At 44.6% G+C, this 27,882-nt stretch overlaps 1 protein-coding gene across 2 annotated transcripts in view; it reads left to right on the top strand.

The window, feature by feature from the left end:
• Positions 1–459: 459 nt before the first annotated feature.
• The window catches only part of LOC146201952 (putative 4-coumarate--CoA ligase 1), a 39,665-nt gene continuing 12,242 nt past the window's right edge, over positions 460–27,882 (top strand). For both annotated transcript variants that reach the window (XM_084587874.1, XM_084587875.1), the window contains exons 1-3: positions 460–832; positions 24,549–24,756; positions 25,789–25,895. In XM_084587874.1, coding sequence (XP_084444000.1) covers positions 644–832; positions 24,549–24,756; positions 25,789–25,895 — 504 coding nt within the window. In that variant the 5' untranslated portion in view covers positions 460–643. The remainder of the gene's footprint in view (positions 833–24,548; positions 24,757–25,788; positions 25,896–27,882) is intronic.

The following is a 27,882-nucleotide window of genomic DNA, read 5'->3' as shown; positions in this document are numbered from 1 at the left end:
CATCCAGAAAACGTTTCACCTTACAGCATCTCGTTTGGCAGAGGCTGAGGGTGGTATACTCGTTGTTTGTGCTCTTCTGGCCTATACGAGTTTCATTTTATATATATACATTGCCTCTACATGTCCTCATAAAACGGTAATCTATCAATCTTCGCCAACGTTTGCATGCTTCCGTTTTCCCAGTAACGTTCTGTCGCTACAAAAGAGCTTCTCAGGCGCTCGCGACGGTTCTATCAGATACTTACTGCTTTCTGTTCTTAGTTTTGTTTGCGTGTGTGTGTCCCTTATCTTCTTCAACGTCGCCTTAAAGGCATAATAAAGTAATCCGAAAAAGATCCGCGCCATAAAGATAGCTAAGACGTCCTACCGTTACTGAGATAATGGGTTGCAAAATTATTTCTGTTCTCTTTTTCTACTTGTCGGGGAAACATACTTAAGTCCGTGTTGGCATGGCCATGCGCAAGCTTGTACCTGCTTCAATGCCACCGCCTGCTTACATAATGAGCCTTGCGTGACGGAGCTCACTTAGCTATAGACCGTGGCAGCTTAATCGACGTGCGCTGTCCGCGCTTCCGCTCCAGCCAGACTTCCTTGCCACCAGACCTGCGTCACCCATTGTATAAAGGAAAAGAGACAACCAGACATGCCTGTTCCGCGCGAGAACCGAAGTCGAGCTCTTGGAGCGCAAAACACGACTGCCACGAGCGACATGACAGCAGTCATTGAAGACGGCGTTGTCAGGTCCTCCATTCAGGACCTTTACATTCCGGACGTCGATCTGGGCACTTTCTTCAGGGGCTGCTGCAGGAAGTACAAGGATCGCATTGCCGTGGTAAGTGAAGCGTGAACGTCTGCTACTGTGCGTATATGCGCGAAACTGTGCAACGCGCGATATCTGCGGCTGGTGTTTGTCTTTTCTGTAGTGAAGACCTGACTCCTGTTCTGGGTTAGGCTGGTAGCATTAGAGCTGGAGAGCCGCAATATGGTCAAGAATCATATGATGGAGTTGTTGGTGAGGTCCCTGTGTGTATGTGAAAGAGCTGATCTGCCCTGTGCCGCATACTCCTAAAAGGGGAAACGTTTCTTGACAATGGGAAAGTTATGACCTCGAAGCGGGAGATGCCAAAATAGTGCACTTCGCTAACCAGACATGTCCAGAAGCTGATGACTTGGGTTCATAGCATTTTCCTGACTTTCAGCAACAGCAGCCCCTCAGTATAGTGAAATCGCTAATTTGAACATGTCGTAATCGAGAGAGCTCTGCATGATTAACCTGTACCATTTGTGTAACACTGGCTTCAAGGAACTGTAAGTTGAGGTACCTGAAGTTCCATTGGCGCTTCCTTTACCTCTTTATAATGTCGCCAAATTGCTCGCTTTCTGCGCCGTACCCCATGTTCGTATAACGCTAGCAAGTTTTGCTTTAAAAGTGGTTGCACTCATTGTTGCTGTAGTCATAGCTTTCATATCATTTTTTTTTTCGAGAGACGCGTAATTAATGGTCATTCAGTCTTTATGCCTAACAGTAAACTGTTGCTTTAGTATGTGCCTCCTCTCCTCAGAGTGTGTTATTTCCGGCACCAGTTACCTGCTGTAGTATAAATGAGATATATCCTTCTCCAAAAGTGTTTCGTTAAGTTTCTCGCGGATATTCGGCGAAGCCTCAATCATTTTCATTGCTCAAGTTTTCATTCTTAAACGTTTTGCGTCTGCGTAGCTCTGTTAACATGCCGAGGTACGCAGAAGCAAAGGGAAAATTTGTTTCCACAGTTTTGTTCTTGTATTAGTCATATCAATAATATGGTTTGGTTTGGTTTGATTTGGTTTCGGAATTTAACATCCCAAAGCGACTCAGGGTTAGGCTGATAGCATAGAGAGGCCATATGGGAGCGGTCCGGAAATTTCGACCACCTGGGATTCTTTAACGTGCACTGACATCGCACAGCAAATGGGCGCCTAGCTTTTCACCTCCACCGAAAAGCGGCCGCCGAAACCGGGATTCGACCCCGCATCCTTGGACACAGTAGCCGAGCGCCCTAACCACTGCGCCGCCCCGGAGGGGCATATCGACAATATGGTCCAAATGTCTCTAGAGGACATTGGCATGAAATATACCCACGTAAAAAACAAAAAAATGAAAAGATGTTCCACAGGAGAACGGAAACACGGTGTGCAACTTCCTAATCACGATTAAACTTCGTGCTCTTTCCTTCTTAACAACTCGAAGCAGACCGTTATATTTGCTGCGTTAAATCAGTACTATATGACTGCGGCAGAAAGCAACTTCCCCTCCTATTTCTCTTCTTTTGAAGTATTCTCCCTTATAGCCCATTCAATCTCATCGTCGAATTGTGCTGCCGCTCCGAGTCTCATCCGGTTCTGGGGACCATAGTGGACGAATCTTTTAGAACTGCAAAATCTTGGTCGCTGGACTCTTAGTGACTCGTGGAGGAGATCAACGCTGGAGTTGTAGAGTGCGATGAGTGCGACGGTTGCGACTTACAACGGTCGCGGCGACGTCAGCGCCACATATAGGTTCCCTAAATGGAGCTGCTGCCGTACAAATAAAAAAGGTCTGGAACCGAAGCTTTTCCGCTGTGCAATGTACACCCGCGATATATTAGTGGTGCGGGTAAAGTCTGACTTTGGACTCCATCTTACCTTACGTCCAATGTGCGTATTTAGTCACAAGAAGAATTAGGCGAAGGAGCATCTACCTCATCGGCAGCCGAGTGGTCTTTGTAAAAGTTCCACGCCTCCGGCCTTACTTCCCCACCGGGCGGTGGCGCCGATCGTTTTCTTGTTGCGGAAGTGCGATCGCTTTCCTCGTTGCGGAGCGATGTGCCTCATCTGCGGCGCGTAATGAAGTCGCCCCTTCTTGCACGCGGACGCGGCGGCGCCCAAGGTGCGCCGGAGCCGCTCAGCAGGCCGGAAGGAAACGCGCGTTCTTCCAGCGCCACGACACGCTTCTTCTCCGGCCGGCTTCCGAGCTGGGCTGGCCGGCGCATTTATCACCGCTGCATGCGCCGCTGGAAAATTGCTAACGTGGCGCACGGCACAATCGGCGCGGCCCAAAGCGGCGATCGACCCGCACTGCGGCTATCCATTCAATTTCTAAGGTTTCACGCGCGTGAGCTGAATGTGCACGAGTGGGCGGGGAGGTCCTTCGTGTGTGAGTGGCCGCGATGTTCTGAGGACGTACTCTTGGCACTGTGGTCATATAACTGCGGGCTTCGGTTCCGGGTGTGCAGGAGAATTGAGTTTTCTATATAGTAAGGAGACTGCAGAGAAATGCCGATCTTATCTGAGAGTTCTGGCATATCTCCTATGCTGGTTAGTGCGACACTAATAGGTCGGGCGACGTTTGCCGTACGAGGATTCAGTCTCCGTGCGCGGACGCCGACCGATTTTAGGCCGAGTCCATCTTACCTTCGCCGAGACGATTGGATAATAACAGGTTTTGGTCTTTTGTTTTGTTTTCCTTTTCTTCTGCAGTGGTCGCCTCTCAAAGAAATTGCGGGGCGATTGGGCACCTGACGGATCATTCTGCGAAATCAGTTGAATTTATCTTCAGTAACACGGAATGAATTACTTATTCTTCGCCGAGGTTTTCCTCACAAGGCGGAATTTTTATAGAGCATGATTGTGGCCGGAGGTGGGTCGACGGTGTCATTGGGTCAGTGGGCATCCGACTAGCTATAGGCGCTGACGTGCCGATATAGTCCGAGTGTGGTGTTTCCAGAGAGAAGCTGGTGTCTTTGAATTCGACTTTGCCATCATTTTTTCGTTCCTCTCCTGCCTATTCTCCTAGCGGGTGGAGGTTTTCTAGAGGGTGCTGGAGCTCTTTTTTTTTTAAGCGAAAGTGAAAGTTGATTAGTTCGGACATATTTACAGAATACATAAAAATAGAGACGAGGTTCCCATAGTCCGAAGACTGTACATGGACCCTCGATAGATCATTACAGCAAAATAAATAACAGCATAGTTGTAAATGGTTATAAAATAAAAAATTGCAACTCAATACTTATACACAAAAATAAAGGTAGTAAGTAGCCCAGGTATTAGACGCATAAAAAGTATAACAAGTCAACAATTCAACAAATACATATTAAATACATCAAGTTATTCTTAAATGTGTGCAAGGACATTGATGTTTTCAGTGTTAAAGGCAATGAGTTCCAGAATGAAATAGCGGCAAAAGAGCACGTCATTTTTTCATAATAGTACAAACTTTCTGGAGCAGAAAATTGTTATTTTCTGCAAATATTGTACAGTTGTAGCTCGAGAGCAGTATAGGATTAACAAACTGAAAATACAGTCATTTAAGTGCCTAAAGACAATGATTGCGAAGTGATACTGAAAGAGCTGGTGGACTGATAAGATATGATGTCCATATATGATGTTCACTGGGCCCAACATGTGCATACAAGTACGTTATAAAATCCCACAGATACCCCAAATTAAAGGGACCGCCAGGCTCTTTGACCTATAGGCGGCTGAGAGGTCACAGTAGAACGCTTTTTACCACTTTTTCCAGGAGACAAAAAGAAATTATCTTTCTTGCACATGTTTTTTCTCTCTGTTTTAACTTAACACGCGTAGATACGTTGATTAATGCCCGATGAATTTTAATGGACGGTTAGTGCGCATAACTTTTCCTATAAATCGTCGACCAGCCGATTGCGTCGCAAGGCGCAATCTTCTGCGCAGATTTTAAGTTTATGATCTGTCATTGCGAGTTTAATCGTATGCAAGATTATTGGTGTTCTATGCTCCCACCATAAACTATCGCTGTGACCGCTTCCGCGCTGGAATGTTTCGTGTTTACTTATGCTTGAGTAAGCAGCTATGCAACCCCAAATTAAAGTTCGGCCATGCTCCGTTCTCGCATTTCTTCATTCTCTAGTCTCGCTGCTGGGACTACGAATTAAACCATCGATTTCGCAATCAGCATGGTTGCTGACACTGTCCGCAAGAATGACCTACTTTTTAAATACTTCTCCATAGCGCTCACAGTGGTGCAAAATCAATGAGTCAACTTCATGAGTTGCGAATAAATTTAGTGCTTGGCCTTCTTCGATTTCACTGCTAGCTCCTCTTTTCTTTCTAGCTTAGACTAGCTGCTCGTCAGTTCCGGCTACCAAGAAGGATATCCTAAGCCACTGCTGACCCTAACTTCAGCTGACGGTGCGCTAAAGCAGAAAAACCTTTTTGTCTATTTGGTCTGCCGCTGACTACTGTAAATTTACGACTATTGTAGGAGACCTGTAGCCTAACCTGGGGCCCAATTATAAGCTTTGCTAGCAGGCCTGTTCTTTAGTGCACATATTCACATATCATGACATTATCTTCATTTGCCCTGGAAGAAGCGATGTACGCATCCGGTTACAAATCGTGTTACTTGGAATTCCAGCGTAAGTACGATGAGAAATGCATAAGGCCCGACGGCACGTGTTGGGATGCATTTAAGCAATTTTTTTTTTCTTTTTTCCTCGAAACAGTTGAAATGTTAGATGATTTACCCAGTGAAGATGAGCATCCTCCGAACGGTGTTGTCTTTTCAAAGTTGTACGTCTTTCATATGAAGGTGTCACATAGTTTGAGAGTCATGATTCGTGAGACTGTTATCTAGCATAGTTTGTTTGTTCATGCTGATTTATTTGTTTGCATTATTCCATTCACTCATTAATGAACCCGTAACAGCTTACACTATCAATAAATTTTATGCTACTCATTGTTTTATTAATTTTTGCTGTAAAACAGCAAGTGCAGAACACTGACTTTGTTTCATTTTGCTTCATGCACGTCTCCAATTTTAACAATGACCCAATGTTGTGCCATTCTTACAGACTAAAATATTGGACGGTAGCGTGCTTGCACCCGTAAGAATACGCAGGGGAAACAGCACACTTGAGCATTCGTTTGCGTCACCTCTGTCAATCCTTACATCACACCTCCTTAAGTAGCTGCGAAATAACCGCACCTACAAAGCCGTACCTCGATCGAGGCGCGAACAATTGGCTACTTGGTCTATACGGCTTCCCCCTGTATAGATTCACGATGTGTTACGAAAACATTTTTTTTTTTCTGCTGCTTTGTCTTGAATACCAAGAAAAGCATGCCATCGAAAACAAGCCCACGAGACTTGGTAGAAACGATACAAGAATAAAACTCTAGTCTCTAATTGTGCTAAAAAGAAAGAAACAGTCGTAAGCTTTGGCCGTTATTGCAGCCCTATTGCGTCACTGTTCAGCGCCACCCCTAGCAGTTATTATTATCATCTACTGACGCAGTGTTGGCGCGTCCGGGAGCCCTATTCTCGACAGACATGGACGCCGTTCGGCGCCATTTGTTTTCTCTGATTGGTTCTCAGAACTATCACGAGTTTCAAATTTGTGGCGCGAAATTTCGGTGTGTCGAAATGACTTTTTGCGGTGACGTAAACATGACGTGAGCGTGAAAACGGATTTATAGCAGCGGTATTGATGATGTCTGGATGTTATTTATAAGTAACTGGGGAGGGAATACATAGGTATATATGATAGAAAGGGAAGCACTTACGCTTATATTACGAATGGGCTGAAATGAACCGCCCACTGTCAAGAGCCGACTCCTGAAATCTGATTGGCTGACGTTGTGTGACGAAAAATACGTCATGCATAAACATTTAATGATGACATTCAAATGACGTTTAATTACATAAAGGATGTTCTGCCATTGCTGTAAATGAACAAAGTTGGGCGCCGCATTTTGAACCACTTGAGGCGGCAGCGAAAAAAACATGGCGAATTCGACATGCAGTGCAGACGGCTGTTAGCTCGCCGCAGTTTGGTAGACAGTTTGGTGGGTGGTGAAGTAAGCTGACACATCTTGTTGCAATTGCATAAAGCACTGAAACATCGTTATAAGGGAACTTTTCAGCTGCGTCTTTTTTAGAGGATTTATAATGAAGACGCAGATTTACAGCCGCACTAGGGTCGTACCTATACCCTCCCGTTGCAAATGCTTTGCTTTCATAGAGAAACCATCGATCCGCGCCGTCGTTGCCAAGCGCAGCAATGCGGCCCGCTAACTCAAGCGGTTGATTTGCGCGAGACGAGGCATTTCAGAGAGCAACAGAATGGGAAGTTGGGCGAGTTGTTGGTTGTTCATGATGGTTTCGTGAGCGCTCTTTAACACAGAGGCAAAGAAAACAAGAGAAATAAAGGCCCCAGTTCCGTGTTTTCTTCTCTTTGTCTCTGTGTTAAAAATCGCCCACCAAACCATCATGTATTTCAGAGAGCTTTCTAATTATCTGTCTGATCGGTTCGTGAGTTCAACCTGAGGGGTCATATGATTCGAAGGTTATGCAGGAACTTCGCGCAATAGGCAGCGAGGGATCACCAGACTTTCTGAAACGTCGGCCCTAAACACTGCTTTTTTGCCTTGCACTATGCACTCACTGCAATATTAATTAATTGAACAGCCTTTCCACGATGGGCAAAGCAAGCAAAAATACTCAGTTTCTATTTTAATAAAGGAATGTATGCTTCATGTACATGGCACACTTTTGCTTGCCACATATGATGTGTTTCATATATAAAGTTTTCTTCTAATATGCATGCGGGCTCACCATTTGCTTATTGTTTAGAAAAAAATAAGTACTCCGGAGCACGTTATGACGGTACGCTCTATTCATATGATGTAGTTGAGTGACATTTTGTGTTGATTGCTTTTTTAATACAGCCTGAAAATATTCTCCCCTTATTGAATTGCATTTTACCGTTTCGACAGTAAGGAAAATGCGCGCGGCGCCGCCCTGGGTTCATGCGATGATTGCATCAGTCATCTTTCGCTTTCTTTCCTTATTGTCCGTTTATCCCCCTCTACATTGTACGGTAAGCTGAGAATCGCCTAATTTTCTTTCCTGCTATTCTGTTCTTCTGTTTCGTTCTCTTTCTATATCTTTTGCGTTTCGCAAGAGCTTATTGCACGCCAGCGCATGAAAATTTAAACGACTGAGTGTAAGGCCCAGCGTATGCCTTCTACTTCGTGTGTGTGTGGAACACTCTCTTTCTCTATCTGCGCTGCTTTCCGCGCTCTACACAACTCAAGCCGACACAATATGTTAAAACCTTAAGCAGACCTGGTGACCTGACGGTAGCTGGTCATAACGCGGCTTTTTGAAAAAGGTGGCAAAACCAGTATCTAACAGTAATCGACAATTTGAGACTGCGAGCGTTGTCCTCAGAGATGGACATTACCGGCTACGCCGGCGCCTGTTCATCAGTACTGGAGCTACTTTGGAAATCTGTTGATTCCTTCTGTTTACGACGAATTCCTTAAACGTTTTAAAAAGCCGCTAAGTGAACGTGAGAGGTCATCGGCGCTTATGAACAGCAATGCTACTTTCCGCTCCATTTTGCACCACTGCGAATATTCAATTGCCGTTCTTGCTCTTCAGCTGAAACTCGCGCAGCCTTTCCGTGCGTAGCTGATGCCGAATGTTGGACCGCAATTATGTCATGGCACACTAATACCGCAACACCACAACATACTTCACTCGCCTCACTGCAACCCGAGGCTTCCGAGTCACGGAATGCACCGCAGAGTATCGGTTCCTGCAGGAGCACCGTCATTTTTCATACTTGGAGCCAATATATAGTAGCAGACGACAGCGCGTTTTTTTTCTGTCACTTTATTTCTCTTTTTTTTCAGAATTCGTAACCCGATTGTGTGCTGACGTAACCTGGCACCGTCCTGATGCACACGTCACGCGTACGTCACAATTTGAACAAAATGGCGAATTGTCGAGAATAGGGCCCCGGCTCAAAAAGAAGTGTGGTTTTGAAGCCATATCATATGTACTCACATCCTATTAAGCTAGAATTGGCCGCAAGACTTGTTGCTGGTTTGTTGGTTGATACCTGTTGGCAACGATTTGCAGCTTGTCTTTGCACACACTGTCAGAAAATAGAAAAGACGGAACGATCGTCTCTGGCTTTTCCCGTTTGTTCGCGTTCGAAGTATTTGCACTGATATGAGGCTCGACTGATAAACATATGACTAGACTAAATATGTCTCAGCTCAGCTCAGCTCAAATGGCCCCCGAGATCCTCGCTTAGAAACAGAAAGGAACCCCTTTCCACCCCCACCCCCCCTTCCCTCGACCCAAAGAAAATATATTTCTAATCAGCGAAATGGCTCACAGCTGACCCTGAACTTCTGAAAAAGGAAAGAAAAGGTGATGTGGCAAAACTCTGGGCACTGGAAAAATCCGAAGTGATCGAGAATGATAAAATAAAAAATTAACAGCTCAAAACTTAGGGCATTGCTGATTGTTTTCTACTATACCAAAGTCACGCATACGGCTTATAACAAAATTTACTGACCAGCGCATCAATGTTACAGACATACGAACCGTCGTTGAACATACTCCTGCTACGTTTTCATCGAAGAATCACGAACATTGGCCTCCATAACGAATATTATAATTTTCTCACTTCGCACAACACACTTATACCCTTACCTTACAGAACATCGCGCCATCTTTGAACAGTTTGCCTTCGACGTTCATGAGGCTCTCCTAATGTGTTGCCTTCACGTCATACACGATATAAGAACAGAATGAACTGTTGGAGCCTGTAACATCTCAGCGCGATATGATTAAATTCAAGCATTTATTGATAGATTGTCATTGTCGTTAGCCTCAGTCTATGCGCATTTCCTGCTGGACCTTCCAATTTAATACATCTGCGCTTCTTATACGTTTTTCCAAAGTTGCTTATTGTCCTTGTGCCTGTGACACTGCGCATCCGTTCTCTTCTTATTGCATTTCCGAATGACCAGAACGTACTCGTATGGGTTCATCATTCCCTTTCGTCATGTGCTGTCATAACTTCTGTTTGCGTTACCGTTTACTTCTATGTGCCAAGCGACCATATTGAACTTTCTTCGTCTTTTTGCAATATCCCCCTAAGGGCAATAAATTATGGTTAGTGATGGTGACCAATGGCGGGGTCATGGTAGAACGGGTACGCCTGGGCAGTCACCAATGCTACCTTGAAGTCCTGCCCAAGTTTAGAGAGCTAGTGAGGCGGAAAAGACATGATCTGTGGAAAAACTACCCTTCAATTCGTCACCACAGTGCCCCCTACAGATCGCAGTGATGTGGCCGTGACAGACAAGAGAATCGCGGTACCCACGTATGGTGCGTGGGTACCCCACGCGCGTAACTAAGGTACCCACGTACTTTACTCGCGCGACCTAGCTCCGTGCGACCATTACCTGTCTCTAGAGGTAAATTTCCTTTGGAGGGTACTCATTACAAGATGGCAGATGGTTTCAAGGGTAAAACGATAGCGCTGGTGAAGGAGCTAATGTGTGCAGACCTGAAGCACTCTCTCCAACCGTGCCAAATTCGCATTCGGCGTTGCTTAGGCAGGCAAGAGGAGTATCTTGCAGGTGGCAACGACGAAGTTGTGCCGTTTGAGTGGGCAATGGGTTTTGATACCAGTCTCGTTATTAATTAGCCACATGTGCGTTTCTTCGCATCTCAATTATACATATGCGGCACAAGCGTCAATGGAATGTTCCATCTAGAGGGTCTGCATGCAATCCCCATACCTACGGCTTTAAATAAAGCAAGCCTCATGCTGTAGAAGTTCGTCGGTGAATGAAATTTTCTGCAGACTGCATAACTGGCTTTCTCAGGCTACCTAAATAAACACATGTTAGCATAATTACTACTGTGGCAGTATGGGGACATAACGGCTTTGGTTATAATTTTGTAAATTCCACCGATTATAGTGCCACATCGCAGCGCTGACGCGCTGTCAAACGGTTAATGTTTTTCAGGTATTATTCGCGGAAGCACATAAAATTCGTGAAAATATTAGCATCAAATTTGATTCGCTATATAGTCGCTCGCATTATTCAATTCCGCTTAAAAAAAAAAAAAGTACTCTTCGCACACCCCTACATCTAAGACTCTTTTACGAAAAGAGGCACTGCCGTTGTTTAATCATCTTGAGAGAAACTGGAGCATGAAAAGGACTTGGCTCAGCCGGCATCCATCAGAGAAACTGGTAAAGAATAGGAAAAATGCCATCACGCTGTGAATTCCAAATGAAATTGTTCTAGGCGACAGTCTAAGGATATTGAAAGCAGCGCATTTGGGATGTGATTTCCACGTTGCTTCCTGTTCTTCGAGGGATTTCAGCTCCAGAAGCAAATTTAATGTCTTGATTGAAGAGATGATTGTTGCTCGATCGATTTCTTTCCTTCGGCTTCTATCCCAAGGCATCCTATATTTGCGAATGTCCTCAAGAACAACATTGTAGAGAGGCTGTTTGCTCCTCGTTTCGCATAAGAAACGCCAATATCTTGTTTTTCCTTAAATACGCAAATTCATGTTTGACAGAGAAAATAAAAAGCCCCATGCGTACTGTATAATAAGTCGCACTGCTAAATTTTGCCAGGTGCAGTTTCGGATTTGCCCTGGCCGAAGCAATACTACTTAGGTGTATTATTTTTAATTACAGATCAATAGATACTGCCAATCTACCAAAGCATTGCATGTCAGCTGTTAACTGTTTAATAAATAGTAAAATATCGAGAAGGTTCGCTGCGGAATATCTGGCCATACCCCATCTCATGGTGAAGAAATAAGCAAAAATAAATTTGAGAAAAGAAGGAAGCACAATATCGACAAAAGTATCCCCCACAAACATATTACAGCTACAGCATAGCCTGTAAATTGATCACTAAAATCAGCAGTACATATGTAACTGCACTGCTCGGTCGGCCTAAAGAAGCACTTGCCCTCAAAAAATCTCACCATTTCCAGCAGTTCTCAGGTTAACTGAAAAATACGGGAAACGCCAGTCCCACGTGCTTCCTACGTAAGCTTAACGATAAATAGAAAAAAAAAAAAAAAGAGGAGCACCTAAAGCCTGGTTTACTTTTGCCGTCATTATTGGGCACTTCGAAATGATAATCTCTTTCTTCGAAAAGCAGTTGATTTCCTAGGCCATGCTGGAACTCCTATTATCAACCTACTAGCAAGATCACCCTCGCGGGTTTCTCAATCACCAGGAAACTATAAAACATTAATAATTAAATATTATTAATAATTGTTTTTCTCACCCATTTTGTCGATAGACCTCCTCATTCTGCATAGCACTCGTCCATACCGCGTAACCACTGGCCTCGTAACACGAATTTTCGCAATTTGCTTGCTTGGCCCGTCGCGATGGCTCTATGTCCTTGGCGTTCGGCCACTGATCTTTAGGTGTCAGATCACCACCGCAGTGGTCGCTTTTCGATGAAGGCCAAATGGACCAAATATCCATGGGCTGTGCCATGTCCGCGCATGTCAATAAAAACACGTGGTATAAATCAATCTGAAGCCCTCCACTACGGAATTCTGCCATTCACTTTTCATTCTGTTCGTGGCAATAAACTCCACGTGTCAATACCAAGTTTTCTTGTTTGTACGCCTGCAGCACTTGTCGCTTCTACTCCAATGTGCGCACATGCTTTCTTTTCATATACGTACTTTTCCGCACTGAATCTCGGTAGGAATTTCCTTAACCGCAACGAATTTGGCGAACCATCGCAGTTTTGAGACTCGTAACCGTACTTCGTGCAGCATTCAGGATGGTGTGCGTTATACCATTTCGTTTCCCATTTAGCTTCAATCTCCGAGTCAAGTTGCAGACTATAGTTTGCGATAGGGATTAGAACCGACGACATAATATGCATATATATATATATATATATATATATATATATATATATATATATATATATATATATATATATATATATATATATATATATATATATATAGCGAAGTATACGCTTCATTAAAGGAAACATTTTTTATTTTTTATTTCACTGGACGTTTCGATCGGAGACCGATCTTTCTCAAGAATGAATCTTCTTGGATCGTGTTCTTGGACACGATCCAAGAAGATTCACTCTTGCGAAAGATCGGTCTCCGATCGAAACGTCGAGTGAAATGAAAAATAAAAAATGTTTCCTTTAATGAAGCATATACTTCGCTATATACTCTTTTAGCAGTCTAGTACGTTATGTTCTCGCAACCTATATATATATATATATATATATATATATATATATATATATATATATATATATATATATATATATATATATATATATATATATGAACCTCTAACGGGCGTAGAAGTGAGGTGAGAAGTCAGATACTCCGATTTCCTTTCCCTCAAAACCAACTTAAACATAAAATAAAATACAAAAGTATTCACTGAGTGAAAAATAGGTGTTTAAGGCGCTGAGATAGGTGCTACGCACTCTTTTCCCCAAAACCAAATTAACCATAAAATATAAAAGTAATCGCGCAATGAAAGGGCGATGTTAAAGGCGCTTCGCGTCTACTCTTAAGGCGAAACTCGAGCGTCCTTTTTGTCGTCAAGGGCAATGTAACCCAATTACCGTAAAAACATTTCTCATAAAAAGGTTCTTATGAACACATTTTGTGCCACTCATATCGCTAATGTACGCAATGTAATCTCCTCTTTTCTTAGGTTTATTAGTAAAATCTATTATGCGATTCTTTTTTTTTTGTCTGTTTGTTTGTTTGTTAGTTTGTTTGTTTGTTTGTTTGTTTGTTTGTTTCGAAGATTCCAAGTATTTTTGAAAGTTCGAAGTTGCAATGAATTGCTAGCGACCTCTTCCTTCTACCACAGCACTTTGCAAGCGCGACGCAGTTCGCGGAAACGCCGCTAGGTAACGCCACAAATTATGTTTAGTTTTGTTCGCCGCAGCGCAGATGGCGGTGTTTCCCACTACCGCTTAAAGTCGCGCCCTACGACTGCTCGGCTACCACAGACTCCGGCGCACATCCTTAAAATTGCATTTAGGCAACACCTTTGAAGTCCTCCTGTTTACCTTGTGCATGTACACTACACCTTAGATCAAGTCTTTGGGTGACAAGGTTTGCTTCGGAGTTCATTTCCAGTGTTGTGCAGCCTGCCACTTACCTAAGACCAAAGTTACTGAAATGTATATGTATACTACATGGGTTATCTTCGCCCAGCAGTGATATAGATTACAGGTGCTCGACTATAGGGTTAGAAAGCAAAATACTGTAGCCCGAAGACTTTTCTAAGGCTGTACCTCTGTTTCTGCCTTCATTCAACACCGCTGATATGTGAAGCCAAAGTAAGGCGTCTCGTATGGTTAATCGAGAAATTACCGGAGACTGGTTCCTTTACTCCCAGAATAATTAATGGTTCCGGTAGTGTATTGGCCATTTCGCGAACTATGGGGGCCGTCTAAGTTCATTAATATTGTGGCGCTACGGAGCACTGCTTCTTGGTGAGTCTAAGTGGAATCGTGATCGTTTAAATATTGGCTGTGGCTAAAGGTACGTCGGACGGACCCGATCAATGGTCTTAAAGGTACGTCCGACGGACCCGGTGCGTTTTTCTTCGGGATCCGTCCGACGGATCCGGGAAATATTTTTCAGAGGTACGGCGGACGGACCCGATCGGTAGGGTTCTTCCGACGGACCCAACGCATTTTTCTCCGATATGGGCCTTGGGATCCGTCGGGAAAGCCGGACTCAGATGTGGTTGTAGCAACAACATGGTAGCCATATGTAGCCAAATCGAAGTTGGTATGAGGTGTACTACGTGCGAGGTGTAAGAAGTATGTACTACATACTGCATGCGTGAAATGTGAAATTACAAAGAATAGTACAGTGGCAAGAATAGTGCCTAGAATGGGTGATATACTACGTGATGGCATGATGATAGGTTTACGTGAGTTGGACCGCGGCAGGGTGGCAAGCACGACCAGAGCGCAAGCGCATGTAATCGCGGTGTTGACGGCCAGCCAGCGGCCCGCACGCCCGCTCATTTGGTCCTCGTTATTATGTGGATTAACGTCTACGACGGTCGTTATGTAATTATGTAGTTTTGATTCTTCAAAGTTTCCTCACTTCCATCTGTGATGAGATGCGTCACGTAACGCATCGTTTTCTGCTCGCATTGAGGTTTGGTGCTGCAAGTTCTACGTAGTACAAGCGGCGCTGAAAAAGCTGGGCACCGCCAGCGTGTCTCTAGCCCAAGCATCGCGTCATTCGTGTTTGTTGTACAACTGGAGGTGTGGTTTGTGCTTACCGTGAGATGCTGTGATTACGGATTACGTCCTACTAGAGTGCTGTGTGAGACTACGAAGAGTGCTGTGATGAGTGCGCCGATGTCCGGACGGACATCAGTGTGTCCGTTTATGATCGGCGATGTTGCACGTGCATGTCAGTGTTTATTAGGTGCAGTGGTAATTTATTTACACGCGCTGTGCAACAATCAGACGAAAATAAGTCATCGACAATTTGTTAGCCTGTACTACAGAGCTCAAAACTCGGAAAATGGGAATGCACGATGCAGTTTTCGCATGTTGGAGTGGACCGAAAAATAAGTGCCCAGCCCACACCGCCGGGATGCGTATTACTACAGGTGAAATGGTTCAGGTTTATTAACTGACCATGAATAGCATCTTACTCAGAGTATGATGTGATATATATCTGGTTTAGCATCCCAAAATAACTACGGCTATGAGGAACACAATAGTTGAGGGCTCCGGTATAATTTCGACCATCTGGGGTTCTTTTACATGCACTGACACCGCACGGTGCATGACGGCCTATTGTTTCGCCTCTATTAAAATGTCCCTGCTGTGGCTGGAACCAAATCTGCATCTTTGGGTTCAGCAGCCAAGCACTCTAACTACTGAGCCAGCACAACGGGGCCAAGTATCAAAATGCATGCCATTACATTTCTTTCTAGCCTGTGGTTTTCTTCACAGAACTAATGTATACAAGGAAAAGTAAACAGCAAGAAAACACTAGTTTTATTGCACATTATATTCACATTTCAGCAAACATTCTCTAGGAAAAAATTTCTCATAATGTTTTCATGGAAACCATGAACAAAACAAAACAATGCACTTACTCCACTCGAATTATTAATGGGCAAGGTTGCATCTATGCTACTACACTGCACTTATCACAAAACCACAAGCCCCATCTGCTTTGGCCAATCACTTGATGGAACTAACGGAGACAGATGTCGCACACCACAGACTGGTCGTCTCGCAACATATCTCTGCATATGTTGCATTTCAATTTCATGCCTTTCCACTTAGTTTCAACTGTTGCCAGCATTACTAGTCACCCATCTTTTCTGAAATTCCTTTTTACGCTGTTGGGATCAGCATCCTTGTTAACGATGGTCTCTGGCATTTTAGATGCTATCATTTTCACATCTTCCTCATCTGGAAGAACGAAGGAAATGACAAGCTTTGAGCAGACAAAAAATTAGGGAGACTCCTAATCTCCACCTGTAAGGGTATGGTGTGCCAGCGTTAATGGTTCTTGTCTGCAGATCCCACTGTGGATTCTCGTTAATTTACATGCCCTTTGCTACAAACATTACTACTAATTCCTTAATTCATGTCTGTTATCTCAGATATACTCATTAGCATACGGTCGTAGGCTGCCCTGTTAGGTGATAGACAACCTGGCATAGACCTCTGTAAGCCTCAACCTTTCTTAATTGGAGCTGAAACGTTGAAGATGAAATATTTCAAATATAACTTTGTAAGCTTGGCTTAACAGCTCCTGCCATGTCGTGTGGCCTCGTGACATTTGGCTCGTGGCACTTTTGGCTTGTGCACAGGGGTCATCTGTTAAACACTGGTTAACATGCATGAAAAATACATTTTCACACAAACTGGTGGCAAATGGTCAAGTGGTGCACTGCAGATTCTGAAATGTATACCTATATTCATGCAAGGATCGCATCATCACATAACATGATCAAGAGTTCTATCAGTACCTGTAGTTACATAGCATTTCAATGCCCATTAAAGGACCACCTCAGACAATGGTTGTTGTTATCTCAAGACCTGTTCTAACAGCGTGCTGACGCCATTCCACTGAGCGATGGACATGTATATGCATACCCTAGATAGCTCATGATTGTGGATCTCATTTATTTCTATGACTTCCAAGGAGTTCCTGTCGTCAGAAACTTTATGAAATCGGGACAGTAGTCTTGAAAGGTGAAAAGAAATAACCAGGTTACCTTGACGCAATGCTAAATTACAGAGGGTGAATATGCTGCATGAAGATACCAAGAAGCTTGTACAAAGAAAAGTGAGAGTGAAATGGCAGGATTTTTGAAACATTGAAATAAACTACAAACTATACTTGTCAAACCTGTCATTAAGGAATGGAAATCATGCAGTAATCAAAAACACAACATGGAGGACATTTTAGGTCATCTTCACAAAACACATACCCAAACCTCACACACAGCTTCATGCTTATGAAAGAGGACAAACCAATATGCAAGGAGTGTGGAGATGAACTAACAATAAACCATATCTTACACATGCGCCAGAGTCGAGAAAAGAGGAAACATTTTGTACAATTTCCAACAGATCCATTTCCATCCCAGCATGATCCTAGGAGAGACGTGCAAATTTCCTGCATTTTTGGTTTCCTAAAATGTTCCTAAACAAGCTACATCCTAAAGAACATTTTAGTCATTACACACAAAATAAATACATTAAATTTTGTTCTTGGTGCATGGCAGCATTAGTCGCTTAGGCACCATAAAAATCAACACAATGCTGTAGTAAGGTGTACCTTGGTTAGCTATGTTATATGAGACAAGCTTTCGGCCTGGTGTGGTCCTTATTCACGTGACAGTGCTGTCATGAGGGTCTATGTCCCAGCGATCGGAAAGTGACCTATTCCAATAATTTTACAAACTGAAGGTGATTGTACAGATTTCTAAAGACTGGAGTGCTCAACTGTTTTATCAACGTCCGCCTGCTTTGACAGCCTGGAGTGAAACTGTTGAAGAGAATACATTTTTGAACATTTAACGCGTTTCTGAAGGCGTTGCTTTCAATTACGGGGCCAACAAAAAGCAGGTGAATGTCAAACGCCGCCTAGATAGGCTTTCTAGCAAGACAGCGGTGTAGCGTGGAAAATCGCTCCACCGATCCATCGCTGGCGCCGCTGACTTGAAAGGCGAACTGTTCAAACTTATATAGCTACTGACCACACCTGAAACACTGAATTGCGCATGATCAAGGCAGAATTTCTCTAACACTGAGCACTGGTAGCTATCGATTTCGCGCCCAATATTGTGAAAATCTGTCCTCTCTTCGATCATTGATACGTCCACGGTTGAACATTTATGCGCCTCGGAGTAGGCCAGCCGTGGGAACATGGATGCGTGGTTGTAGCAACGATCGCTTGCATGGCACACTCTGCAAAATTCCAAGAGTCAGCTTCTTCAACGAAATGTGCAGCGCACATTTTCTACCGCGTACCTAAGCCCGGCGATGCATGCATATCGATCCCGATCGTTTCAAAGCTGCGCGGCCGTTCAGTCGGGTCACGCTAACCTCGAGCATGCGGGGGTTTAAACTACATAAACTTTAACGACAAGAAAAAGATGCAGCCTAAGCACTTTAGTCTAGTAATCCCCTATATACCAAAGAACATTGCTGTTCACAGGGAATTCGGATCATTCACGCTTCCGGCTTTCCGGTTGTGCACTCTTGCGGTGCGGTGCAGTAGGTCTTCGCCTCGACGAGTCGATGTGCAGGCCTCTAGTAGATTCGGCATGTCTTCTGCCACGGCTCTGAGGTAGAATTTAAACGAAGAATTTAGCTAAAAACATCCTGTTTCCTCGGTCTGCATGTGAGGAACGAGCACAATGCCATTTCACATACATACTTTGGACTGCCGAATGTTCAGCTGCACGACGAGGTGTGTGTGTGTTGTGCCGGCGCTAGATCTTCAGAGGTCGATGCAGGACCTAAGACAGCGTAAATGCTAGGAATAGCTCGCTCGCATTACGGGCAGATCGGGGTGATAGTTTAGTGCGAAGCGAAAGCTGCTCGTGAATGTGCGTATCTCGATGCCAGCTGGTGGAGCTGGTGCAGTACGTAGCATATCGCCTGCAGCTATGTGCTTGACAGCGATGTTTGCCGTACACAACCCTAAGTGAAGACCGTGATCTATGTTAGAACGGATGCACTCTTCGTAGCACCTCATCGAGAGTCGCGGCTAGCTGATATCATAGAGGATGAGATCCATTCACGCGTAGCAAGCGGAATGGGGCCGCGTTCGACGTGCATATAGCCATGAGCCTGTATATCGACGTCCGCCGTATCTTTACGAGAATCGAATGGATCCGTCGGACGTACCTTTAGACACTTCGTTAAATATTTTCTCAAACTCGCTATTGCTTGTCGATAGTGGCGACGTAATGTGAACGATAGGCGAGGAAGAAATTAATGAGGACTCGTGAGCGCGCGCCGTCAATGTGATGGAGTTGTACAACGGATGTATGGTAGAGCAAGAACATTTATTCTATTTAGTGTTACAGTTGAACACGGCGCGGTATCTACCATAAGGCTTGCGCAAAAAGCAAGCTAGATACATTTTAACTTTGGCGTGAGTTCTAAATGTTAAAGGTATCCAGATCTCACGGCTCTTTCTTTTTTTACATGCTCATAATTTTTTACGCTACTTGCCCGTTTTACTGCCGACGCAGATATATCGATCTTTTACAGCGCATAAAGATGGGTAGTGAAGGAATACAAGATCTCCTGGTCTCCGCGCACTATTTCTTTTGGAACAACCATGCCTCGCGACCTTGGTTCGTAAGTTGTGGATGGAATTCGTGTGAGGATGTAAGGCCGCTATGATGCAATCTTTTTGCCCGATTAAAAACGGTTCTCTCCGTTTGAGTGCATATGTTTCCAATCACAAACCACTCATGGGGCCGTAACTATGCCCAGACATTGTAACGAAATAAAATTTGAGGAATTTGTTACGCTGACTGGATTTCCTGGAGAGCGATCATTTAACGCCGTCTCGTTAAAAACCGCACAGTGGCTCTCACCGCCTATTCTAACTCGACAACACGGAAGCGTCGTAGCGGGGCTTCGAAGGTGTGTTTTTACCGCAAAACTGTGATTACCTTTAAGTGCGCCGGCTACCACACTTCTGCAATAAATGGTTAATGGCAAAGTTGATAAATGGCGCTAGAGTATTGCAACGACAACTTTCTAATAACTCGCTGTTGAATGTAAGCAACAAGCAAATGTGTGAATGTGTGTTCGTGGACGTGTTTCGTGCTTTTTGGCTATTGTTATCATTTTTTTTTCTTTTGGTTGGGTGCGCCATGAAGGGCATTTGTTTTGTGTCGTGCATGCGAGCCGTAACCAGGGTCGCCGCTTTTCAGTTCAGGTGTTCCGCGCTTTTTCTTCAGAAAAAAAAAATAAATAAGAAATGGCGGAAGGCGGAGGGGGAAGGGGAGCGGGGGGGACAAATGGAATAAAGGTTGACTAGTAGCCTGACACCTCACGTTAACGAAAAATGTTAAAGTAAGTACATTGCCCTTACAGTTGCGAAATGGCAAGGAGTACGTACGTTACAAAGTTACTGAAAAAAGTAACGCGTTACCGCCAGGAATGGGCATAACTGAGAAATAAAACGAAGTGAAGTCGGGAAAATTTTCTAGTTCGTGAATGGAAACAGAGTTGAAGGTTAAGTTTACAATTTCGCCGTCGTCATGACCCGAGAATGGGGCGTTCCAAATCTCGCAAGTCGACATGCGTCCCTGGTCAAACGTATCACGCAGCTGCAAGCATTTCGAAGGCTTTGATTTCACGATGGGCAAGAGCAAGTGCATCGTCAAAGGTGCGGCGCCTTGTATTAATCAAAACATTGGGAGAGAGCAACCAGGGCGGACCAGTGGAGCGTCTTGCCTGAGCACGTGAAATCCTGAAGATGTAAGTGCATTGTATGTAGCGAATCTTAGGCGCCGTAGCCCAACGTCATGTTGCTGGACGTTGACTAGTTTTCCTCACGCGAAACTCGAGATGTTGTATTAGCTTACACGCAGTTCTGGGTGCCATCTGCAATGTTTAATGGACATTTGTTTTGTTGAACTTCGCGCAAAACTCAGAGAGAAACACGAACTGTCTTATCTCTCGATCGGAGTAAGTCATTCCTAGAGACCCGATGGCGTAGACTAGTCTGTGGTCTATAAAAAGGGTAAGGTACCGTGCTTTAAAAAAAAAAGTGCGGAATTGCTCCTTGTATAGACAAATTAGCAGAAGTTCGCTGCCGAAAGCGCTGCACCATGTCTACACGCCTGACAACAGCTTTGAGAAGAAGGCGAATGGCTGCCAGACGCGACGACGGACTGATGAAGTACTGTGGCGACGGCGATTCTGGGTGCATTCGCCACGAGGGCAGTGAAAGCCTCGGATGCAGAGTGTGTAGCTAAGGCAACTTTCGTGAGCTGGCTCTTAACCTCCGTGAAGACTGTCGACTCTGAGCATATTAAAGAGAGAGATAGAGAGAGAGAGAGAGAGAGAGAGAGAGAGAGAGAGAGAGAGAGAGAGAGAGAGAGAATAGAAGAACCGAAAGGCACGAAGGTTAACTAAGCGATGCCCCACGTGAGCAGGGGAACAAAGGGGAGAAAGGAAAGAGAGAGCGAAAAAGAAATTAGTTCTTTATGTGTCCATAGACTACTAATAAAGGCGGTGCGGACTTGCCGCTGATGACGAGGGCTTCGAAGCTTAATAATAGCAGTGCAATATGCGACGAAACGCATGTAAAGTTAAGCAAATACAGTCAATGGTACAATTATCGCAAGGAAGTGGGGTGAGGACAGTTGGCGGCTTCAACCTTTTCGGGAGGGCGGATACCCTCATTGTTGGCCGGGGAACTCGGTGAATGGAATATTCAGTCAGTTCCGGCAAATACGATTCTAACAAGTTATATGGGTATGAAATCAGTGTCAGATTTCGAGGTAGTGGTCTGTCGTTATGAGAAGCAGATGCGTTGGATTGCATGAAGTTAAAATCGCAATAAAAGAAATTTGATGACGTCTTTGGTGCGTTAGACCAGTTTATTGATGTGCAGTTAGAATTTTCTAATACGAACACAGCAGCCTACAAAGGTTTCAAAGGTGGCGCGTTGCAATAAGGGAATGCATGAAGCGTCACTACCAGGGACCCAATAGCAATCACACATCACTATGGTTGGAAAGGAGAGCAGAAACATAATATGTCGTTAAGTAAGCCTTTGGTTAACCATATAGTTGAAGGCTACGGTGAGTGCATGACCATCTAAATGCAATCGCCTTGTTTCTCTGAGCTGTTGCCGCAGTTCGAAAATGTGACCTGCACTTCGTTATCGTGTACTAATTCATTTGCCTAAATTTCTGTTTATAAGGACTATGTTGCATTCAGTAGCATGCATGAAACTAGCAAGTGGACCCTGTTTTGGCAAATGGATTCTGAAGCTTATATACTTGAGCAATATTTTCCCATGGCAAACCAGTCACATGGGAAGGATCGAGACTTCTCGTTTCCTTAAGTTCCTACGAGACTCTAATCCTGGCCCCTTATTCTATAAGCTTCCATTTTTCGAGTTTTCATTTTCGATTCATTTTGTCCTCTAGCATAGGTCACTGTCGTTCGGCAACCTAAGTGCAGCTTTCAAGCGCCGGTGAGAAGCGACCGCACCAGTGGCTCATTAGCGACCCGAATTTCAGCACTGGCTGCATATAGCGCAGATAGCTTATGCTCCTGTATTCAAAATGGTGACGTAGCAGTTGTCTCTCGTGGGCAATCTTGTACAGTGTGATGCCTGTCTACTAGGTCGCTGATCCTTGTCATACCGTAAAATAATGAGCAAGCGTTCGCCTACATGATGCAGATGATCACGAAATATTGGTGAGTGCGCTCTTGCTAGGTCCAGGCGTTGAAATCCAAAACGGGCACGCGGCGAATTGGGCCCTTACATGGCCCGAAGACCGATCACTAAATTCAAGATGGCGCACATCAGAGTGAGTCCTCGATACGGCGTAAACACAGGAAATGCCAGGCAAAGAATTCGGATAGTTTATTAGAAGACACGAGAAAACGCGCGTTTAAACCGCGCGTTACATATCTTCGTCGCTGAATCCGATGAACGACTCTTCCGAGTAAGAAAAAAAAATTTAAAAAGTGGCAGTAGTTTAGCTCTGGTTAAGCCTGGTAAGTTTCGCAAGCAATACTGCAATGGTTGCGCTTAAGGTTCGGCATGTAGTGTAGCTGCGGGTGTAGCTTCACGTGTTTAGCCACGATTAAAGACTCGTCCTCTTGTTGATGCCGAGTCATCACTGTCCAAGGCATTCTGAAGACTCCATGCAGGATCATCACCCGACGTACAAGTGTCTAGAGGTGCACAACGCGCTCGTCTAGCAGCGTCTTGCGCTTGCCGTTTTCCTAGCCGTTGTTCACGTTCTTCGGCACTCTCTTGAGACCGGTGCCGTTTTCTGGCTTCGGCGCATCGCCGATGCTTCTCCTTGTATAAGACTACTTCTTCTAGGTTCTGTGGGATATTCTTGGGGGGAGGGAATCGGACACGGGTTATGCCGGCCTAATGTCGCGGCGGTACTCTTGGTGTCCGGGGGATGGATAGCAACTGATTTACCCCGACGCGAACTCCTATTCCTCTCCTTCCACTTTCACTCCTGTTAGCGATCGTCTTTTTATTACTGCGCAATTCCTTACCCTGGGCGACGGCCGTCCGCCCCTTGGACCCTGAGTGGTGCGTCCCGACCACCGCTTTGGCGCACGTGCCTGGATTTCGACGCGTGCATCGCATGCGGTGAGAGAGTATACGATCCGGGGAACTCCGGGAGTACGAAGTGCGTGAGGACAGGAGTGAGCGGTGCGTCAGCACGGAGAGCGGACGCTTGAAAACTGTGTGTGAACGTGCGTGCGAAAGGCTTTACAGAGATATCAGTCAATGGACACATATTATCGTCGTCAAGATAGCCAACAATAGGCGCTTGGTGCGACTTTGCTGTTCCTGAATTTATTGCGGGCGTTGGACTTAATCGCATACACGCTTGCACGGTCTTTATGGCAATTCTAAATATCAAGAACAATGAGTAGGAACTTATTCGAACATGTGTGGATGATGGGTATATTACAGTAATTTGTGATTTCAATAATTGGCAGCGAAACTCACCCGTAGCTTGTCAAAACATCAACCTCAAAAGGAATAAAATTGAATTGAAAATCGCGTTATGGTGGGGGCTAGCCGACAGCAAATGGGCACGGGTACCTGTTGTGGCGCGTGGTCTAACATGTTCGTACTTTTTCCAACTGCTATCTTATTGTGAAGAAGTGTGAGCTGTTCTTGTTGCTTTTTATAAATTGTATAAGGTTATCATCTGAATAATGTTCATCAATACTTTTTCATTTATTTGCCTTACTGAGATCCATGGTGTCTTACTTCAGAATACGCGAATTTCGCTATTATCTGTATCTTCTGACTAGTACCATAAGCAAGCTACAAATCTGAAAGGCTTATTATGTGCCACCAGACAATGGAAGGTTTCTGGTGCCAGAAGCCGAGTGGCGCGCGGCGCCATTACTGTCCATAAAGATGTATCCACTGGCACGGTCTCCGCTCTCCACAGGTGGACGGCGAAACGGGCGAGTCGTGCACCTACAGGCAGCTGGAGGATTCGTGCCGACGCGTGGCGGCCGGCCTCCGAAGCCTGGGCTTCCAGCCGGGAGACCTAGCAGGCATCCACAGCGGTGTCAACGTCGACTTGATAACCGCTTTTTATGGCACAGTTCTCGCCGGTGGTCGCATGGTCTTTGCCAAGGGCAACCTCACCCAACGTAAGCGCATCCTCTTTCACTCCTCTTTCGGAACACATTCTTTCCTTAATTTCTCCTCTCTTCTTTCTTTCTTTCTTTCTTTCTTTCTTTCTTTCTTTCTTTCTTTCTTTCTTTCTTTCTTTCTTTCTTTCTTTCTTTTGCTGTATTTCCTTTGTTTAGATCTCACACGTAGCATATACATGAATGCACACCGCGTGTAGACATAGCCGGGAAGGTTATACGTGTCATCCACGTGACCTTCGTAGATGAGAAAGTGGTAGCTTCCTTACAATATACGAGTTCGTTTCGAAAACAAGTGCGAATGAATTTCCGCCACTGTTGCATTGTGCTAAAAAGTGTGTCCACATTTATTTTTCGCAGGGGTCCACAGTTATGTATGTCTTGCGCCTTCATTGCTAGTACTGTTCACGTTACTGGTAAACCTTGCCCTTTTGAATGAATGAGCCGCGGCGACAGAGTGGCCATGCAGTCCTGCCGAAGAGCGCTGGTTCATTCACTCACTTCCGGCTGCATTTCTATAGAGGCCAAATGTGAAAGCACTGGGATTAAAACGATCGACCAAGAAGTAACTTTGTGTCCTCTTTTATGGAGTGGTTCTGGAATAGTTCGGTCCTCAAAAACGCGCACATTTGGTAAATAAGCTGTCCTGTTTCTCACATGCTGAAAGGAATTGTAACAAAAGCTTGTTTCGCTTCGAAATCATGAGCCTAGACAAGAGGACGCAATGTCTCTATCAAAAGCAACATCCAATAAACACCAAGAGGCAGCCAAATGAAGGTAATCACAACTGGACAATTTAAAAGTATTTACGTCTAATTCAAATAACGTTTACATGTTGAAATGAACATTTCAGTCTGACCTTAAAGTATAAATTGAATAAGACGCAAAGTTACGTGCTGGTAGCACATATAAAATGTCCACCTGCTTACTCTGCTACGGGCTACCGCGTATCGTTTTATCACCAATAATAATTAAAAAAAAAAAAGCAGCTTTTTCTTAACTTTGATATTTACCTTTCTTTTATGAATTCAGGTGAAGTCCAGTACCAGTTCAGTGACTCTGGCCCCAAACTGGTTTTCTGCGACGACGCAATGGCCGAAAAAACCAAGGCTGCTTGTGAAACCGTGCCGACAGTCAAGGTAACTTGTTTCTCTTGCGCTTGAGGGACCGACAGCCGTAATGAGCATTTTATCTGCCGTGTTCGGGGGGATGAGGTTAAAGGATATTAATTCTACCTAAATGTAGCAACTAGTGATTAATAAACGAGAAAAAAAATCACATGTTTTGGTTTTGCGGTTTAAACAAAAAAAAAAAAGAATGATAAAATACGCCGAATTACGTTTTCAAAAATTAGGTTTTAACGGAAAACAGGTCACTATTCTTGACATGCAAGCCATAGCTGGCTGACTGGTAAGTACGGAGTACACAGAAGAGAAGCTAATAAATAACTGAGCAAAGAGGTCAGAGGCCGTGATGTGACTCTGGCATTGTTGGATAAGCAGCACGGTTGTACATCCTGCCAATTCTTTAACTGTAACGCGCAATCATCGTCTTTCCGGTGCAGCGTCGCCAGAAAGGGGGAACGGAAATCGGGAGAGGGAACGAGCATGAGGGCGGAATTTTATGAACGGCTAGAGCGATGCCTGGTCTGCTTGGCTGTTCTGCTCCGTCGAAAGCCGCCCGTCGAATCAACTTTCATGCGCTACTTCTGAGAGGGCTTGTTCTATCAGCTGTGTTCTTGGAGCTTTGATTAGTCGAGGTTATTTGCAACGTTTTAAGTACTACACTTGTCCCCGGTTCCACTTTCAGGTACTGTCTCCAGGAGGGTTGTTTTGAAATTAATTAATGGGCCGGTTTTTTTTTTATGTTCTCGACAGTTATTTGTTCCGAAAGTAACGAGCACAAATAAATATTTTGCATATTAGGTTGTTTGTTGCAAATATGTGTTCTTCATCACGCATATTATCCGCACTAAATGCAGCGGATAAAAACAAGTAGTGGCAACTTCTTGGGGCCCCGGTATATACCAACCGATTGTGGCAGCGGTCACTTCGCACTCCTTAGAAGAGCCTAGCAGACGAGACTCACTGCAGCAACAGAAATCATCGGCATGACTTTGCCCTCGCTTGCCTTGTCATCTCCTACGTTTTCCGGCACAGCAGCGCCGGGAAGTCGACAGTCGTTCGGTACTGTTAAAGAATTGGCCGGGTGTACAGTTTTAAGCATTTGTCTCCTAATTTATACGCCACTGCAGACCGGAAATTGCCGCCTCTTAGCTTCCGGCTAGCTAACCGTCATTTGTTAACCATCAGCACACCCTCAGAACAGTTAATCAGTTAACCAGTTAACTTCCCACCCGCGACGATTGAGCGGCACTTCCATGACAGCCATCAACACTCATACCCCGTGATGCCCTGCACTCTGGCTCAACCCAACGCGACAAATGAACGATTACCCGCCGAAGTTGTGCTTAGCGGTGAATTTTCACTTGCGTTCTTGTCTGATGGCTGCATTACTTCAATTTTGCTACATTTCAGCGCGTTGGTTCCGAGTCACTTTGGTATCACCATATTCCTCTACACTGACGTGCAACAGACAAATGTGCTGCCCAAAGTTAGTTGCAATGACGAAGTCAAGAAAATGAGCATGGCCCCATAGAAGAATAAAAGGACAAATTGGCTGAAAAAATGAAGCAAACAACAAACTGCCCTTCGTGAAACCCATTTTGGGAGAACGGAAATCGTGTAGCCACCAGTAGCTTGTGATAGAAAGTAATCATATGTCATCTTCGTTCTGGACACACACGCGTCACATAACTTACAATTGACAAAACCGAATATGGAGATGGACTGCGCACACAAGACCACATCCCATTCTTTCGCCCAAATTTTGAAACTGTTAGGAGCGTATATTTCACTCGATTTTAGTGCAAGCACGTTCCTTTTCATCCAGCATTCATCCAGTGAAAATGCACGTATTGTTTGGCCACATGTAGTCAAATGAAAGCAAAGGTCTAAATCGAACTGTGGAGTAAAGTGTAGCCCATTAAACACGAGATACTTTGGCTTCGTGCTTGGTGCATCACAGCCTTAGCTGTCTTTGTACCGTAAAACTCAACACAGGACA

Source organism: Amblyomma maculatum, chromosome 1, assembly GCF_055883805.1.
Source record: "Amblyomma maculatum isolate TAMU_Amacu chromosome 1, ASM5588380v1, whole genome shotgun sequence".
In the NCBI taxonomy this organism is placed as follows: Eukaryota; Metazoa; Arthropoda; class Arachnida; order Ixodida; family Ixodidae; genus Amblyomma; species Amblyomma maculatum.
This window is presented reverse-complemented; position numbering and strand designations above follow the sequence as displayed.